At 33.1% G+C, this 19,426-nt stretch overlaps 1 protein-coding gene across 1 annotated transcript; it reads left to right on the top strand.

Annotated features, from left to right (window-relative positions):
- The first annotated feature begins 11,839 nt into the window (after window positions 1-11,839).
- Window positions 11,840-17,894, top strand: LOC117215575 (phospholipase B1, membrane-associated-like). The gene is made up of 7 exons (XM_033461925.1): window positions 11,840-12,125; window positions 13,460-13,549; window positions 14,923-15,134; window positions 15,262-15,438; window positions 15,518-15,816; window positions 16,798-16,976; window positions 17,057-17,894. Exons 1-7 carry the CDS (start codon window positions 11,996-11,998, stop codon window positions 17,221-17,223), a joined length of 1,254 nt encoding a protein of 417 aa, XP_033317816.1. The 5' UTR covers window positions 11,840-11,995; the 3' UTR covers window positions 17,224-17,894.
- The last annotated feature ends 1,532 nt before the right edge of the window (window positions 17,895-19,426 follow it).

The following is a 19,426-nucleotide window of genomic DNA, read 5'->3' as shown; positions in this document are numbered from 1 at the left end:
TATATTTTTACATTGTTAACTGGCACAAAGAATATGTATTTAATAATTTGTATCAAATTTTATTGAATAGAGCTATATCATTTTATGTACCTTGTACATTTAGAATAACTGTAATTATAACTGTGGTTGAATAATAATTGTAAAATAATGTATATATTAGGTGTATGAAAAATGATTTAATATATATGAAAATTAATTTTATTTTAAAAAATTGTTAAATCATTTGTACGCTGTACATACAACGTGCTGAGTTAGTAGGCTGTTAGTAGGTAGTTTGAATCTTCTTTGTAATTAGTGAATTGAAAAGAAATTAGTTTTTTCATGGGTTATCTTGGCATTTTAAAAACGCTTTGTGTATTATTTTATCGTTTCGTATAGAAAATTATACGAAATTATATTTGTTACTTTTAATATGCGCATATATATATGTAAATAGGTATACGGAAATATATATATATGTCGGAGCGGACATTAGAATTAGGGTTAGGGGCGTGAAACGAATCTTCGTTTGGGTTACACGTTGTCGTTATGCAATAGAGAAGACATCGACTAGTGCAAATACGATTATTATAGAGTCGGACAAGTAACCGTGGTAGTTAGGCACTCGAGAAACTAATGACAATGATCCTAGGTTCAATAACGAATCCGCGGTCGACGGGATGATAGATGAACGTACTCACAAAATCTAAGTCGGATGCGTGATATTCACTGGTCGTAAAGGGTTACTCCTTTCATCATTGAGATCGCGAACGAGAATGCCTTTCCCGTCCCGATGATGCCACAGAGGAAAACTATAATGGGGTGTGTCTAAGGATACGAGATCATCGGATTCGTCGAGAAAAGCCTTCGTTCGGAAAGTAAGGGAAATTGACGTTGCTGCTAATTGGTCAATCTCCATATCGGTGGTTAGAAAAAGATGCTAGCCGCCCTCGAGGGAAAGTTGCTAGTGGGAGACCGCGCTCGTTGAAAAATATGTCTCCCCTATCTTCCCGTAGTTGGGACAAAGACTGTTTGTCTGTTTGAAGGACTTTAGTTAACTAAACCTTAAGATTTATAACGGGCCCTCGGGCTAGCCGAACATGTACTGCGGAGACGCATCGACATCTGGCAATCATCTTACTCGAAGAATAGGGTCTGCGTGTGGCGAGCCACGGGACAGAAACCGTTGGAATGTTTACTGTCGCGTGTCGCCACGAATATTTCCTTTAAGGAGAGCTATAGAATTACTCCATACCTTTGCTAGGCAAAGCGTTCATCCCGTGACCGCGGCTACGTTCGGCGACTGACTGTCGCCTCGAGCCCAAGCTCATTATCACAACTCTCGAACAATTACAATCGGATTGAATAACTACAATTGTTCAATTACAGACTCCGGTGTTCTTTCATCTCCGACATATATATATAGTGAGAACTGAAGTTTTATGTATTAAGAAAATGAAAAAAAGGAACTAACTCCAACGAAACAGAAACAGATTATCATAATAAAGGTAGCTATTAAACACATTGAAAGAATAGTTCTGAAAAATATAAATTGTATTTAAAAAGTAAACCGTTTAACATTATTGTGAAAGTTTAGAAATTTAATGTTGACCGATTTTTTCTGCGCAACTGCTTTCTTGACATAATATGCAATTGTAATCACATCTCACATGATAAAACTTTTATGACATGCCATCTTTTCTGTATTTGTTATAAACAAACATTGTTTATAACAAATACATTTATTATAAATATATTTTTCGCAATTATAAAAACGAATATGTACATAATATATTCAATGTATTCTACATCTTCCTCGAAAAATTTACCTTTTACAATAATTTCATCCTTTTCTTCCCTTCTTTTCTTCTTCCTCTGTTTACCTATTATTCTTATAATTTCATAATGTTTAAAATGCTTCTTAGAAATGTAAATCTTTTAATTTTAGTTTAATCTTTTAATTTAATTTTTTAATTTGCACTGTTCTGTATTTTATTTATTCGATGTAATTAGATATATTAAGATTAAAAAAACGTTGTTTATTCACTTGTGTACTTTTTCATGGCTTTAATTGTCTTTGTTATTCTAATTTTTTATAATTTGCGTTTTCGTCGTTGCAATAGTTTCCTTTTGCATTAATAGTTCTATTATCTTCAATGTTGCACTCATAATCTTGAATTGCAGAATTTAGATTTATTAATTCGTTATGCATTCTATAAATTGGTTCTCATCGTTATTCCTAGAATAATCAGATTTAAAATTGGTCATTAGTCAATATTATTATCCGAGATATCATCGTATCATGTTATTACGAAATGTTTTGAATCAAAGTATCCGTAATGTAATACAAATAGTAATAGGAAGTATCTCCAACGTAATACATCCTTGACCAAATGCAAGATGTATGTTTTCTGTTTCTTCGGCCACGTTTGCGTTACTAATGGTTCAAAAATTGCATTTCTGCATATCGCACTTTCAGAAAAATAAAACGTAATTGATTTAAGAAAGTAAGGAAAGTGAAAGTTATAATAGACTGCAAAATAGATAAGAAATAGAACGATATAAAAGGAAAATGATTATCTAAATTAATGTATATCTTGATCTTAAAATGATTTAAACGAAAACTCATTGAAATCTGATATTTATTATGCAATAATCTAATACTTTTATACAATTCTTTATTTGGAGCCAGTTCGTATTTTTTTTAAATTTCGTTACTTCAACGATACAATAAAGCAATATTATGTCATATTTTATGTAGGCAGAGACTTTTGATGGTCATTATGAGTATAGCATGCTTGTATTTGGAGTTAACGCCTTCTTTATTTTGAATTGTATTGTCTGAATTTTACCTGGATATGTCTGTTATCTCGTTACTTATTGTTAACGTCAAATAATATTAATTATTATAATCTTAAATGTTGTATTATACTATATCTTAGTACATATTAGATAATACAGTATTTTCTCCACAACTGATCGCCACTATGTTTCCCATAATTGATCGGTTGTCATCCCCAAAGGGATTACGCTAAGTAGCGTAATCTGATACAAATTGAATCGTCCATGAAAAAATACTAATTGTTTATGAGACAATAATGAAACTTTTTTATTTCTGAATTTTTTTTAATTAAAATTTTACTATCGTATTTATGAGATTTTTCTGGTTAAAATGAGACCAAACACGATGTAGTTTAAATCACATTTACACGTATATATAATAGACGAAAGAAAATAAGTTAATATCACTAAATAAGCAAATATGTTTCAAATTATATCGCGTTTGGTCCTTGTTCTAATCAGAAAACCCCCCAGGATTACATTGGTAGAAGTTTCATTCGATAAGGGTAGAAAATAAAAAAGTTCCGTTGTTGCATTAACATCGTCCAACTGATGTGTTTCTTTTCATCCAGTCGACTCTCGGAATCCTTTCTCTTTCACTCGCGCTGTCTTTCTCTAAATTCGGTAAAATGTATCCATTACATACAATCGAGTCCTGTACACGATATGTAATCTTCTAGAAGACCCTAAAGTTGGAAATTTTGACATTTGATTCAATGCATTTATATGGAACCGTTTTCACTGGTAGGCTAAACTGGTCCAATCGCTTAAGAAATTGATTCTGTACATCAATGAAGCTAAGTTCAAGTGCCTCGAAGACCCATTTAGCTCGAGCTAGCATGAAATTGCCTCGTGAGCAATTTTTTCAAGACCTCACGAAGGCCCACCAGTAGACTTCTCCCTTTTCACATCTCCAGTAGTTTATCACTTACCATGTACTACGAACACCGTGAGCTCGAGTGTCTCTGAATTATTTATACCTCGGCATCCTGCAAGTATAACTATAGCATTCGCGACTTTCAGAAGCACGGTCGCGGCAGGTCTAAGGTCTAATATGAATACATTCGAATCTCGGTAATTCGAATCTCAAGGGAAGAGCTGAAATCTTCGATTTACAAAGGTTTCGACTTATTAAAATCTCCGGGTAAAAGACGTTTAACAAAGGAAAATTCAACATATAGAAGTTTCATACGAACGCACAATTACATTCACCTTTTCAGAAAGTATTAGTATTTCAAGCTTCCTCCTAGAACTCCTTTATTCGACCCACATACATGCGAAAGTTAAAGACGCAGGAGATGATAGTAATTATGTGTTTGAATTTTGTTTGGTCTTATCCTGATAAATTATGATATCTGGTAAGAAAATAATGTGTCCAAAATTTGAGATTGATTAGGCATCGGGAACCCATGCCATAAATATGGTCTGTTTTTTGAAAAGAGTTACTGAATATTTTCTAATAAAAAAGTACGTTTTGGACTTTATGTATTATTATCAAAAATATATATTGTACAAAATCTTTGTATTTTATTTATAAAATTAGTATATGACAACGTCTGAGCCACTAACGCAGTTACGAGAGTTGTACTTTCTTACAGCTACGATATTTTTTATTTACAAAAATTGTATTACTTGATATTTCCTTTTAATTATGTACGTCATTATTAACTAAAATTTTAATTATTTATATAGTTATGACAAAGGTATTATTACACTTTGTTATAGGTATTTAATAGATAACGAAAAATAAATATGGAAGAAGAACTTAACACTACATATTTGTTAGTAAATATCTTTGATCAAGCTTGATTTACTTGCATATTCGTAGAACATAATGTTTATTTTCTTCCTCTTCGGTTGATAAATTACTATACTCTGATATTAATTTTAAGTTCTGTTGTACAGTAAAATTAATAATTTTTTATTTTTGCACTATTTACAACCCTGCTTTATATGTTTCATCCCTCTTCCAGACCGACTGTTTAACATTTTTTTTATAGCGCTCTCTGCAAAATTTTCGTACCAAGTACGCTTGGCCTTCTTTCTTCTGCAGTTCGTGTCACACAGTTAGAAGTGTGCACGTACCTTACTATTATATATATGTCGGATCAAGGTTGGAATTTTGGGTGTTCGATGAACCTTTACTCAAATTTACCATCGCGGATATAGCCGATGTTTACCGGTACAAATGTGAGTACTACAAGAGGCTACAAGTAATAGCGGCGATAGGATGGTCGAGATGCCGATGACAACGAATTCACGGTCCACGGGATGACGAATGCCAACGTAATACACGATTCGGATAACTCTCTCGATAACTCAATCAGCAATTCGTCCAACGACCAACCAACCAACCAACCAACCAACCAACCAACCAACCAACCAACCAACCAACCAACCAACCAACCAACCAACCAACCAACCAACCAACCAACCAACCAACCAACCAACCAACCAACCAACCAACCAACCAACCAACCAACCAACCAACCAACCAACCAACCAACCAACCAACCAACCAACCAACCAACCAACCAACCAACCAACCAACCAACCAACCAACCAACCAACCAACCAACCAACCAACCAACCAACCAACCAACCAACCAACCAACCAACCAACCAACCAACCAACCAACCAACCAACCAACCAACCAACCAACCAACCAACCAACCAACCAACCAACCAACCAACCAACCAACCAACCAACCAACCAACCAACCAACCAACCAACCAACCAACCAACCAACCAACCAACCAACCAACCAACCAACCAACCAACCAACCAACCAACCAACCAACCAACCAACCAACCAACCAACCAACCAACCCACCAACCAACCAACCAACCAACCAACCAACCAACCAACCAACCAACCAACCAACCAACCAACCAACCAACCAACCAACCAACCAACCAACCAACCAACCAACCAACCAACCAACCAACCAACCAACCTAACCCCAACCTAACCCCAACCTAACCCCAACCTAACTAACTAACTAACTAACTAACTAACTAACTAAATGTCGTTGTCGTAAACATCAGGTCCCAATGTCCTTTTATTTCCGACATATAGAATAAGCAAATACTGTTTACCCTTCTATACGTTTCAACAATATGTTTTGGACGTTTCGGTTACGACGAAATAACGAAAGCGAATGGTTTGTTGAAATAAACGAAGCCTTGCTATAATATGTCGACATCACCTGTTACCAAAGCGCTACGGTGGTCACCTGTGACCACCAATAAGATAAACAGTCCATTGGGAAGAATGTTATCTTACATCATCAATTTATTATTATTTTGCCATTATATGCTTTGAACAATAAAAATACTCCCGTGGCGTCCTGAACGAAACATGTGATTTCGGCGTGGCAGTCAAAGTGTTAACTGAATAAAAAATTTCTGGCTCTCTTCTAAAATTAAATTCTCGATGGCGATTTTCACATAATTTTCTATATCTTTTAAAATAAATTTTTTGGAAGAAACTTCTATTTTATAATTTTTAAAATTTTCAATCGTACGCTTTTTGTATCCAAAATTAAGCTTGTATCAGAAAAAAGGGAAGTTGCATAATATGCACGTAGTCGAAGAGTAAAGAAGTAATGACTTGTTTCGTCTTATGTTTCCCGTCGTATGTTATTTGAGATAATCGAACAATTGGAAGAAAGGAGCTACATAGCGTAGCTATAGCACGCTTTAAGTTGCAGAGGCAGCAGCGATAGTTTAACTTATGGAGGTAAACTTCAACCTGTAGAGATCTGGCTATACTAAACTCGATTTACAGAGCCAAAATAATGTATCTAGATGTGTGGCAAGTAATTCGACCTAAAGTAAGTTTTAGTTTGACTTTTAAAGGTTTTCGCAGCGGAGCGGGGGGAATAAGCAAAATTGTAGTTTAATAGGGGTCTTTGAGTTATTGAGCTTGGAATTATCGAGTCTTGACTGTAATATGGTACCAAACATACTTTTCTGTAAAACTCGAAAACTCAGGTCGAGCACCTGTTATATTTGTAGGAAAAAGGTTGCTTGGAAGGATAGCCTTGGCTTAGGCTATTTTTAATTTCCGTCCCAACGGACCGCGACTAGAAGGGGGGATAGCGCTAGGGGCAATGGCCCCCCCCCTAACGCCAAATTCAACAGTCAGGGAATTGTTAGAACTGGCTCGAACAGAAGATAATTCATAAGAGGTTCCTGAAGCACTCCTGTCATACGCGTAGGATGATCATCGTGGAGTTTTAGTCGGTAAGAGTCCGACACTACTCTGCTGTTACCGATTATTAGCAGCAGCAGAGTGTCCATGAGGATTTCTCCACGTGAAAAAAAAAAAAAGAAAGGCTATTTTTAATTTAACCATACCAAATCCTGGACAAGTTATAGAGGACAAATGTATTTATAGCACAAAGCAAAAGTTATATATCTACATACAAAATACAGGTTTAGTAGATTTATGTCAGTTATATTAGTTATATATACGACGTTTTTATGTTGAAAATTTCATTGAAATCAGCTAATGTTACTAGGTATAAACAGTTAAAAATAGTGAAAATGGCAGCTTTTCCTGAGGTTGGGTCTATGATTATAATAAATCGAAAGATTTTTATACATTGAAATATAGTTAGAATCTAATATACGATTTTTGTTCTTTGAAAATACAAAACATTATTCTGGTATACAATGTCGGGAATAATTATAGGTCCAAATACATTTTCTTTATAATTTTTTAATATTTCCCAGAATCCACTGATCATGCCTGGATATTTAAACGAAATTTTGTAAAGGTAAAAGGTAAATTGAACGCTGTAGGATATCAAGAGATGTTACGTGGTGAATTATTGCCTCTCATAACTGAAATAGAAGACGAAAAGGCACCTTCTCAATAAGACAATGCTCCTATTCACACAGTCACTACTACGAAAAGATGGTTTCAAGATTTCGGGATAGAATTATTACTGTAACCAGTATTCAGTCCTGGTTAGATCCTAGCAAGGAAGGTATACAATCAGGAAAAGCCACCTATAGAATCGCTGAACTCAAAAAGGAATAGAATAAAAAACACTTTAAATAAGTTAGAGGATAGTGTACCTAATTGATTAATAGAAGTAATAAAAAATAAAGAAAGATTTGCTAAATATTGAACGAAGACGTAACAAACTTAACATTGAGTTTGTATTTTTTCACAGCCAGAAACACAATTTTAAGAAAAAATTTAATTTTTTCCAAACTTGATAAGAAGAAAATTTGTGCTTGTTGCATTTTCAGTTTTGTTTTCTATTATAATATGAAATTATATATATATATATATATATATATATATATATATATAATTATATATATTATATATATATATATATTAATATAATTTTGAATATATCTATATACCTTTGTCAATTTTTGTTTTAATATTATGAAAAGTGGGGTTGAGTTTTATAATTATTCACGGGACTGGAACAGCGATAATCCAACTAAACGTAGAATATGGTTGATGGTATTTAGTGGGTCTGTCGTTTATACATTAGATAATACCCTCTCTCCACAGTCCACATTCTGAAGTATCATTTATCGCGTTTTATAACGTAATGTTCCGAACTGTTTGAACACATCTTGTATGTATAACGTAAGTATGTGCGTTTGAAACAAGTTTTGGGAAAAATAAGTGTCCTGAAGGTCATCAGTTATTGACAAATTCAATACAGGTTTCGTATGTTGCAAGAGCTCTATGCATTGATGAGTTACCCCTGAGGCCAACAGAGCATGAATTGTCCTTCCGGTAATATAAAATAAAAGAATATCGCTTCGGAAGGAAGAATCAATACTAAAGTAATGTACTTAAGATTGTTATTGAAGCAATTAAGGGTGGATTCTCGTGTAACAACAATAAAAATAAGTGATTTCTATGGATTGTTTTTAGACTAACTACTGGTTATATGAAACTAGACCATTTTGGAATGTAAATAGATAGTCTTGAAATGCAATTTCTGCCAATGTAACCATTATTGGTGTGAAGTGTATTGGCGTGCAGTATAGTCACAGTCATTAGAATGCAAAACTTAAGGAATATTTTTAAAGTTCTGTAGTCGACGCTGAGATTGAAGTCATTTTTGAAAAAAGAACATGAAAGAATTCTAGCGTTTAGAAGAAAACTTTTTTTCGGCAGACAAATTGAGTTTAAAAAATATAATTTAGTTTATAATAACAGAGTTTATAAAATATAAAAAATAGTGTTCGAGCAACAATAAATAATCAAATACGAATTTCAATCCCTGGAGAAATTTGTAACAGAGTAAACGAGCCTTGTCCGAAATTGATCAATCAATTAGTTAGCGTGCATGTCAGTTTAAAAAGTTATTAAACGTGACAGTTTGAAAAGTTAATAAACAATAAGAAGTAATTAAAATAAAAAAATTACATTTTATTGTTGCTATACGAGAATCTCATCTTAAATCTTATTCTTCAAGTCCAAATCATTATTCTATACATTATTTCTGTGCCGGAAATAAATATGTCTTATCGTTAGTCGTTGTTATAGAACATTCTGTTTGAAAGATGCGCAGATGTTTAAAGCCGACTGTTCCGCCAGTTCTTTTTTTAAATGTTTCGATTAAAATACATACTATGCACATGTAATTATTCAAGAATATTTGCATTTGTCGTGTAGCATTCAGCATCGACAATTTGAGGAATTGCGTACGAGAATCGTGCATGCCATTTCGATTTACGATATAACAGTGACCACTTAATTTTTATTGTCTTCACAGGGAATATTTCGCGGTAATAATAGAAATATCATGGAAAGTTTTAAATATTTGTGTTTAAAATTATCACAGACGTACTACGCCTTGTTGAAAATTAACGAACTATGTGTCCACTATACGAATAATACGAAGAGTAAACATACATGACGTTACATCATGTACCACGATGTTAAATTTACAAGACAATTTATGATAATTTTTACAAGTGTTTAGTTTCCGTGACTTGGCATGAGATCTCGCGAGTATTTAAGCGAGTATGTTAATATGAAAATCAACAAGTAGCACTTAGGCAAACTTAGCATTGAAAATCTAAGCATCACTATTACATTACCTCATTTTTTAGTATTGCACTTTTGGTTTCGATCAATTATTAACCTCTTTGTTAAAGTCATTGACTCCCTAACAGTTCAAATATGCCTATGCGGTCTTATTGTAGGATAAAAGAATGCAAACAAATCAGAGTTCTTTTGTAGAAAATAACGACGACAAAGAAACGTATTTATATACTTTATATCCTTACTTACATGTATGTATTATGTATGTATACTATCGCTCATGAATATATATCCGCATACTTTGTTCGACTTGCACAAACAGTGTATGGGTTTTATCAAAATATGCAAATTAATGATGAATTAGTAATTAACAGCAAGATAAGACCAAATTAATATCACTTTATATCATACGGATTATCATCAAACGGAATACGTAAGTCACGGATTAGGCTTGATGATTGATAATTCCGAGATGTAATTTGTAGTTCCCTTGCAGTCTATAAATGCCAACAACGACATATCCAAAAAGCATTTCAAATTGGTCCAAATACAATTCCATTCAATAATCTGTTCTATTTTATGAAAAGCAGCGCAGATTGTATATGGAACGTCATCGAACAGCATAATCAAATATAATAAACGTTATATTACGGCATATATCGTTTTTGATCAGGGGATATGTCAAAGTGAATAGAAGAGTAAAGTTTGTGAAAGAGAATCTCTAATTAAAAGCAACTTTACTTTGAAGAAAAACCGAACAACTAATTTGGATACTGGCGCTACACTACGCGATTTCGATTCGTATGCAGATCATGAATTTCCTGGTGGTACGTGGTACCGTTCCAGGAACGCCAGCCTCTTTGTCACGTTCCTCGATTTCGTCGGCTACATCTAGAATAAAAAGATCCGATCGGGCAGACATCGTGATATCATTTACCAACGTCGCAATTACAAATGTTCTGTGGTGTAATTTCGAGTCAGAACAATGATTCATTGAATCTATAGCAGGCACAAGTATGGTTCCTAAGTTCAAAAGCTATGCTTCCTACGTATATATACATATGTATTACATTTAAGTTGTAAAATGTTGGTGTTGACATTTTTTATCCATTGCCCTTTTATCAGCATTTTAGATTTATTTTCGTTCAATAGACAATATTATGTAAAGAAATTAAAGAATTACAGAATTACCAAATTTATATAACATAAGTTTCAAGTTAATTACTGTAGAATTAAAGTAGAACACTATACTATACTATTCTATTGTAGAATACTAATTGTCAGTAATACGCTATAATATTACTATAGTTGGAAAGTTACATTTTATTTTTATTCAAATTTTGTGACATTATTTTATGCAATTATATATAATAATAATTTATTTTTAGAGATTTGTAGATCAAATTTTAGTTTTTCTGACATGTACATGTACTAAATTATTGAATTTACGAGATTTTCGTACATTTCGATTTAAATATTATGAAATTAATACATTTAGTAACTAATTTTCACTTAGTAATACGTTAATAGTACTAACACTTAAGACGATTTAATGGAATTATATACTGTGACAATTTCGATCTTTTCATCAAAAACGGTATATCATTAAAAATGTATGTGTAATTTATCTCAGTAAAGTAAAATAGTAATTTTACTATTTTATGCTTAAAATTAAAAAACAGAATCCTTTGAATGGAGACACGCATAGTTAATCGTCCTTTTTAAAGGGATCGTTAATATTTCATCGACTCGTCTCATGCTTGATTGGCAAGGGGATAAGGTAGGTTGCCAAATCTTTCCTAAATCCAATTTTGTTTACGTTAACAACATCACAATTATCTTCATTTCCTCCCAATCGCATCACAGATAAGACAACCTTCGTAGCGATCATTGAATCTCATCATCAAAAGTCAGAACCAGCTACTTACAGTACGATCAAGGTTTCGAATGATACGCGTACGCAGCAGCCAGCACAAGCTTTTGTGTCGTACACCTGTCTCAGATCGTCGCAAACTTTGAGAGGGAAAAGAAGGATACCATCTCGAATCCATTCGGTATTGTTATAAAGTTATAAAAATTACAAAACACGAGTGTTCGCGAAATCCTTACCGCCGCGTCAATTGGCTCAATAAAACGTGCGATGAACAAGTTTTGTTTGTATCTTTTGTTACAATTGTGCGTGCTGACCGCGTCTCAGAAGACGGCTTTAGACACACCGATAAACTTATACTTCTATCGTCAAATTCGTAATTGGTTTTTCGAAAATATCGGTATGTGTTTATTTAATGTGATTAGTTTACAACAATATTCTTTTTGTATATATAAATATATATAATATAAAGGGATGATGTATAATTCCCAGTTAATGTGTTTTTAAAAAGTTGCAGAAAAAAAGAAATATTTGTGAAAATGTGATGGCGCTTGTTTCGTTCTGTGATATTTAGGAAAAGTGTATGTAATTCTTGTTAGATTTACAATGTGTAGAGAGTTTGCAATGTTTTTAGGAGCAAGTTGCTTTTTGAAGATTCATCGATTAATATTCGATTATTTTAATTATTTTTTGGTCAGTTTACGATATTGATTATAGAGATATAATCTGTATGTGTAATAAGTCCCGTTATCAAGATTACAAAATTTTATACTCTATGCAACATACTTTAAAATACTATATTAATTACCCATTTGTATTTATTTAACATTTATGATGTCCCTTCAATTTTTCCTTCGCATGTGCGAAACATGAATTTGGAGCTAGTTTGCGCATTTCATGTTTCCATATCTTTTAGAAATATACGTTTAATATAAATTTATGAACAATAAAAATATGTCATTTTCGAACATGATATTTCATGTGTGTTGACACTTCGTACGTAATGACATCCAACAGAAAATGTACGATATGAATCGTCGGAACGAAATAAGAAATACTTTAAAAGCTATAAAGTAGTAAAAGTGGTACAGAAGTTGTAAAAATGTATATGTAACACTAACAATAAGTGGAACACTTTAATGTATTAATATTACTAGTTGCTAAATTGTTCTATTATGTAAGAAGATGATAAAACCCGAAAGTAGTTGTATAGACAAACCTATACGAAAAATATGACAAATATGTAAAGTAACATTTTTACGTTTGATCCTTCTAATAAGTCGATGTTGGAGATTCATTAATTATGGACGTTTAAGTGTGATTTTACTTATGCTTTGACTTGATAAATATTCTATTTGTTATTTTAGATGATAAACGAACAACACAGCGAAAATATTTTTCATTAAAGATCTATTTTCTATCAATATAAACATTGTAGAAATAATTTTAACTTTTCTATCAATATAATTGCCTTTTATACATATATTGTGCTACTTAAATCACTTTGTAAAATTTTACTAATCAAAATTTTGTTTTGAAATGCTCAAACATGAAAATAGGTTCCTAGTTTTCAGACAGAATTATATCGGTAACGAACTGAAAGTTACTTTTCGTCGTTTTTGCATTAATAGAAAATAGTTTTGATTCTATGTTTGCGTATGTGAAATCACAGAATGGACATTCGCCCAAATTGTAATGAGTGAGTCGCTTGACGTAATCAAACATATTTTCTAGGTGTAAGAAATGAGGGACGATCAGCACGAAATCAAAGAAAATTTCAAAAGCAAGTTCCAACAGACGTTCCATTTCCTTGTAACATTACAGGTAGTTAAACAGTTTTTATCTATTATTATTACCAAAAAAAAAGACAAAATCATGTTTAAATATTATTTCTTCTTATTCACTTTTCTAAAATCACTGTTTAATTTAAATTAAATTTAAATTAAATGTTTGTGAAATTTGTATTAAACATCTAGAAATTTTAATATGCCTGGAGCGTTTATTTCCGTTTGCTGATACAAATTGCCAGATCTGTTCAATAACTGTCCATGATTTGTCCCCACCACTTTGCATTGGGGTGGTTTGCCCTTGAACCAGTGACGTGAATAATATGATGCGATAGCAGCTTCTTTTTCAAGATCTGTATCGCCTTCGTATCAGTGAAACAACACTAATGCAACGACAAAACTTCCATATTTTTTATTTTTCGTCAATAAAAATTTCATTCATATATTGGCAAGATTTTTTTTTTAATAAAATGAGGCCAAAAACGATACTCTTATAGAATTTGGTTATGCTGATTCAGCTTATGAGTCTTCCTTCTTCGTTTGCTGTCCTTTTCTACGTTCACTGTTGTCGGCAACTTGTATAGAACTTGCTTATTAGCTTGGCACTGCTTGTTAAGAATCGCAAAAATAACAGTAGTTATTCAGCAGAGAAGTGAATCAAACCAGTTATTTTCGAATGGGACAGTTCTCTGTTTGCATACTATTCAATATGTGGCCCCGCTTTGAGTACTTAACAAATACAAGAACACGATTCTTCTTCACATACGGCAAGCGTGAAGCGATTTAAAGAATGGTATGTGAACATTTAACTTGTATTATTCGGGAGCAGAGTCGCCAAGCGTAGGGTAGACATAACGTTATGTAGGTCTATATACACCTATCTGACTTGTGCGCGCTCTGCGTTGGATTGCGGTACTAATCAGCAATTATGTTGCTAAGCACGTGGGACACTTGACTTATATTTGAAAAATATTAGAAGGTCCTTTAATCTCTATTTCCATGTTTCTAATAGAATGGATTGAGATATATGTAATATCGATTAGATGTAGGAGAAGACACACAATAGTAATGGAGATATTATTAATTTCTGCACTTATTTCAGGATTTTGCTAAATCCAAGTAATGTGTATCCTATTACGATATACGTGTAAGGTGATAATATGTAGTATTTTTATATTCAGCATATGTTCTGTGATTTTTTAGTCTAAATTTTATATTTTATGTATATGTTTTGTAATATTCACTTTACATAATAATATGATATTATAATAGAACACACATTACTTGGATTTAGCAAAACAAGCGCATAAATAAATAATATTTCCATTATTATTTTGTGTCTTCCTACGAGAATATACAATATAATTATAATAACTTAGTATTTTAATCTTTTTACACTAATCCTTTTAGATGGTAGATCTCCCAAAGTTCCCGACTCAGTTCATCATCTGAGACCAGGGGACATAGATGTTATTGCCGCGATGGGCGATTCTTTAACAGCCGGAGCTGGAATTTTTGCAACTAATTTATTGGAGCTACCCATTGAGAATAGAGGTGCATCAGCGAGTATTGGTGGTCAAGGAACTTGGCGTACATATTTGACGCTTCCCAATATTTTCAAAGTATGTTACTCAAAAATTGATCACATACATAAATTATACAATCATTAATATACTTACTATCTTTTTATAATTTATATTAATCATAAAAGAGAGTATTGCTTTCATAGCCGGCTCTTCCTATATATAGGAATTCAATCCCAAATTAATAGGCTACGCACTTGGAGATTCTCTGACTACTCAACCAGCTTCGCAGTTAGACGTAGCTGAAACTGGCGCAATGTCCAGAGATATGCCATTTATGGCCAAACATCTAATCAATAAAATAAGAAATGACCCGAGGATAAATATGAAGAAACATTGGAAGGTTCGTGTTTTAGATAGAATAATTATAAATATCAATTTCATTGATTAAGTAATAAAACCTTTGTTTCTATGTTTTATAGTTGATTTTCTTGTTCATTGGACACAATGATTTTTGTGCCGATATATGTGCACTGCCTTCTCCATGGTCTGTTTTGGATAACCACAAAACTGATCTAATTAATACCCTTAGGATATTAAGAGACAATATACCCAGAACTTTCGTCGCTATTCAGGTAATACCTCACTTAAAGGAACTCGTTGCTACGCGTGAAGGAAGAAACTCTTTGAAATGCTATATAATGACTACCATTGAATGCTCATGTTTATTCGCTTTGCAATTCAGAGATCGAAGAGAGGAGTATTATGAAATAATAAAGAGGTTTGTATAATTCAGGCAACTTTCAAAGTTTTTTAAATATCTTATATTTGTCAAGATTTTATTATGTTATATTTGCAATATTTATTTTATATTATATATTATATTTATATTTTATATTTTTGTTATATGTTTGTAAACAATTTTATTGCTAAAAGTGGTTATAACATTATAGAGATTGACTTATTTTAAAATGATCCTCAACAATTAGTTACCTCTAGTTGTAGACTTATTTTTCATTTTAACTTTAATTTTTTACTTTAATTTAAAGTGTTTAATTTTAATGCAAATTATATTAATTACCATCCATTACATTATCTTTATGCGTACGATATTACGATAAGGTAGGGTTACTCGAGTCAGAAGGATATTTGATATTTAATGCAAGGTAAATCTGATTTGCAATTCGCAAAATTCAGAAGCCCTTTTTTAATTTAGGTTATTAAACTCCTTAAATCCTACATTTGCAAATAGGCTACTTGACTCGTTATTAGCGACATGACAAACAGTGAATTATATCGTGTACTTAGATGAACTTCTATTCATCAAAAGAAAATTTTTTTAATGATAATATTCGCAGTTGTAATTATCATAATACGATAGCGTGTGTATGTTATTTCTACAAGTTATTTTGTTGTTTACTTTCTTACTTCTTATACTTATTCGCTGACTCAAATAACCGTGTCCTATAGTCTTGCGATTACTCGAATCATTTTCTCATTTTTGATATATTCTCTTCCTAGCCCTAAATTATACATAAAAGGCTATGTTATAATATATGATGTTTGATAATATATGTATAACAAGTTTGATTGTTCTGTGCAAAGTACAAAACTAAGATGTTGTATCTCAACATCTTAGATAACTTAACCATAACATTGCTATATTCCTGTGATAGGTTTTATGTAGATTAGGTTTAAGTAAGATGTCGATTCTAAGATGCGTATGAAGGACATGCAGATACCATTTTGTCCCATATTTTAGGTGGCAACAATTAGAAGAAGAAGTGGTTAATTATTTAGAATTTCATAGAAATGACTTCACTGTAGTGAGCTTACCAACTCTGAAACACGCAAAGGTACCAATTGCCAAGGATGGATTTGCTGATTTGTCATATCTCTCAGCTGATTGTTTTCACCTAAGTCAAAAATCTAATGCACTATGTAAGTATAATGGATGAAATTATATAATTCAACAACCTTTATATAAGTAATCGAATAAAAATTGTTTCATGTATCCCAAGTGGCAAATAATCTATGGAACAATTTGCTAGAACCAGTTGGTAACAAGTCTTCCACTTGGACTCCACTATACGAAAGATTCTTGTGCCCCACCTCGGAAAGACCGTTTTTGATGACACGCGAAAATTCACATAATTTTTCCTACATTAAAGACACGCCTCTAGTTTGATATTATACAATAGAAATAGTAACCATTGAAATTTGGTATAGTAGACACAAAGTGCCATTTTAGTCCGCATTTAAATTTTTCTAATATAGTAAATATTTATTTATAATTATTAACAAAGCTATTTTTCTAGATATCTCTGTTATTGCATGTGATCTCATCATGAACTTTATTTATTTCACAGCTGCACTTACTACTTTATATGTCATATTAATTTTCATTAGCGTTCTAATTTTTTATTTTTTAAACACTTTGATATACACAATATATGCTTTGATATACGCAGAAAAAAGAGTGTAAACGTCGATGAATTTTTAAATTTCAAACGAAGGATGATTTTAATATTATTTCCGAGATACTCAATGTGTGTTTGGGATTTTGGATGGTCCTCAGTTTACAGTACGGACGGCACATTTGCTATTTTTTGGGAAGTTGGACTTTTCCACACTATCTATTGTAAGGTTTACAATTCGGACCGCGTCGAGAGAATAATTGACATCCTAAGCACTTGACGGATCCTCTCAACAGCAAATCTCGTGACATAAACCTCGATACCAGATGAAACTCGACAATAGACCAAGGATGATGGCATCAACTGGACGTTACGCAATGCTCACGACAATTCGACAGTTACAGGATTGGGCAGAAACGCGTTCCCACTTCATAGGAAATGTTGACTAAAACACACCCCCTAGACTGACAGTTAGCCCTTAACGCTCCAAATGTGCCTCTCAAGCACTGTAGACAAAGCATCAACACATTGTTTCCTGAGAAAATCGTTGAAGTGGTGGCGGAAATTGTTCTTTTGGGAATTAGAAACAAGCGTAATAAATGCTTATATACTTTACAAGATTTCTCAGGAAAGGAAAGGAGAAAGTATGATGTGAATAAGTTGGAGTTGCCGGTCGATATTCACAATTAAAAGTCGGAGCGTTAAGAGTTAGAGTATAAGCACCAGGCGCTTCAAGAGACAACAGATTTATCACACACACGCCTACGTTTAAACTCTGTTATTTAGAATTCATATTCTCCCGTTTATGCTAAATAGTTCAAACAAACCTACTAAACACAAGCTTATTTACTAAGAAGCTTACTAAGAAATTTATTAAGAAACAAACTGATCTCACACCGAAACGTAAGTCGCACACTTGTTTTTTGAGTCACCTTTATAAATCTCCCTCATATTCTTACTTAAATTATCGAAGCCATAATTCACGCGAGTCTATCATGGCTCCTAATCAAGAAGAACGCATTAAAATTTTAAAACTGCAACCCGTAGCGTTCAAGATAGAATTAGAATCGTTTCAAGCGGTACTTGATACCTATAGTGAAGGAGCGTCAGCAACAATCATTCGGGTTTATTTGGAAGTATTAAAACCAGAATTTGCCGCATTTAAAAAAGTCCAAAGCAGATTGGACGATATAGACGATGGTCAGTCATAATATCCGCATACGTGAATTCTGCGAATTCAATCGAACTCCACGTCAATCATTCATCGACCAGACGCGAATTACGTGTAGTTTTTGTAATAGTCTTCACGTGTTACGAATTAGTGGCAATGTTTGTACCGGAGGGAATAAACATTGTGAGATAAAAAAATCTTTGCCTCAATTGTCTGTGTAGGACTCATTCCGTTTATGAATGTCAAGCAAGCAGCTGCACGCAATGCCATAAACGGCACCATTCTTTTCCGCATTTGAATACGGTTAATTCATCACAGCCAGCTCAAACACATCTAATATGTCATTCGTCCCATATATCTTCAAATGTTATTTTGTCGACTTCTCCCATAAACATCACCGATCGGAACGGAGACGCACAACCGTGTATAGACTTACGAAATTCCTGCTCCGAGACACATTTCCGACCTAAAAAATGTAAAAGCGTCACGGTTTAAATACGCAAAGAATTGCCGTACTATTACGCGGTTCCAATCAAATGACATCGCAGATCAATCAAATGATTCGGGCGAAAATCTAGTCACGCGCCAGTAATTATACGGCAGTCGTTAGCGTCCTGTTTTGCGACCAAGTTTTCAGGACAGAAAAAACAAATAAAAACAAAATCACATAGAAGCTCCGCCCCCCCCAACAGCTCAAACCCAAAAATTATATTAAACACGAAAAATGTAAAGCGCCGACACATATTATAGCATGGCTACGTCGTACCGTTGCGTATCGGTACTTTTGCCTAAAACATCACTAC

Source organism: Bombus bifarius, unplaced genomic scaffold, assembly GCF_011952205.1.
Source record: "Bombus bifarius isolate JDL3187 unplaced genomic scaffold, Bbif_JDL3187 scf7180000009739, whole genome shotgun sequence".
NCBI classification, from domain to species: Eukaryota; Metazoa; Arthropoda; class Insecta; order Hymenoptera; family Apidae; genus Bombus; species Bombus bifarius.
The sequence above is the reverse complement of the archived record's forward strand: the minus strand, read 5'-3'. Positions and strand labels throughout refer to the sequence as shown.

What these genes read in the sequence shown, in the direction of transcription:
- LOC117215575 (XM_033461925.1), top strand. Translation starts at nt 11,996, where the DNA reads ATGAACAAGTTTTGTTTGTATCTTTTGTTACAATTGTGCGTGCTGACC. An exon ending in CGCTTCCCAATATTTTCAAA is followed by an intron (nt 15,135 to 15,261) that starts GTATGTTACTCA and finishes TCCTATATATAG; the next exon opens with GAATTCAATCCCAAATTAAT. An exon ending in TATTATGAAATAATAAAGAG is followed by an intron (nt 15,817 to 16,797) that starts GTTTGTATAATT and finishes CCCATATTTTAG; the next exon opens with GTGGCAACAATTAGAAGAAG.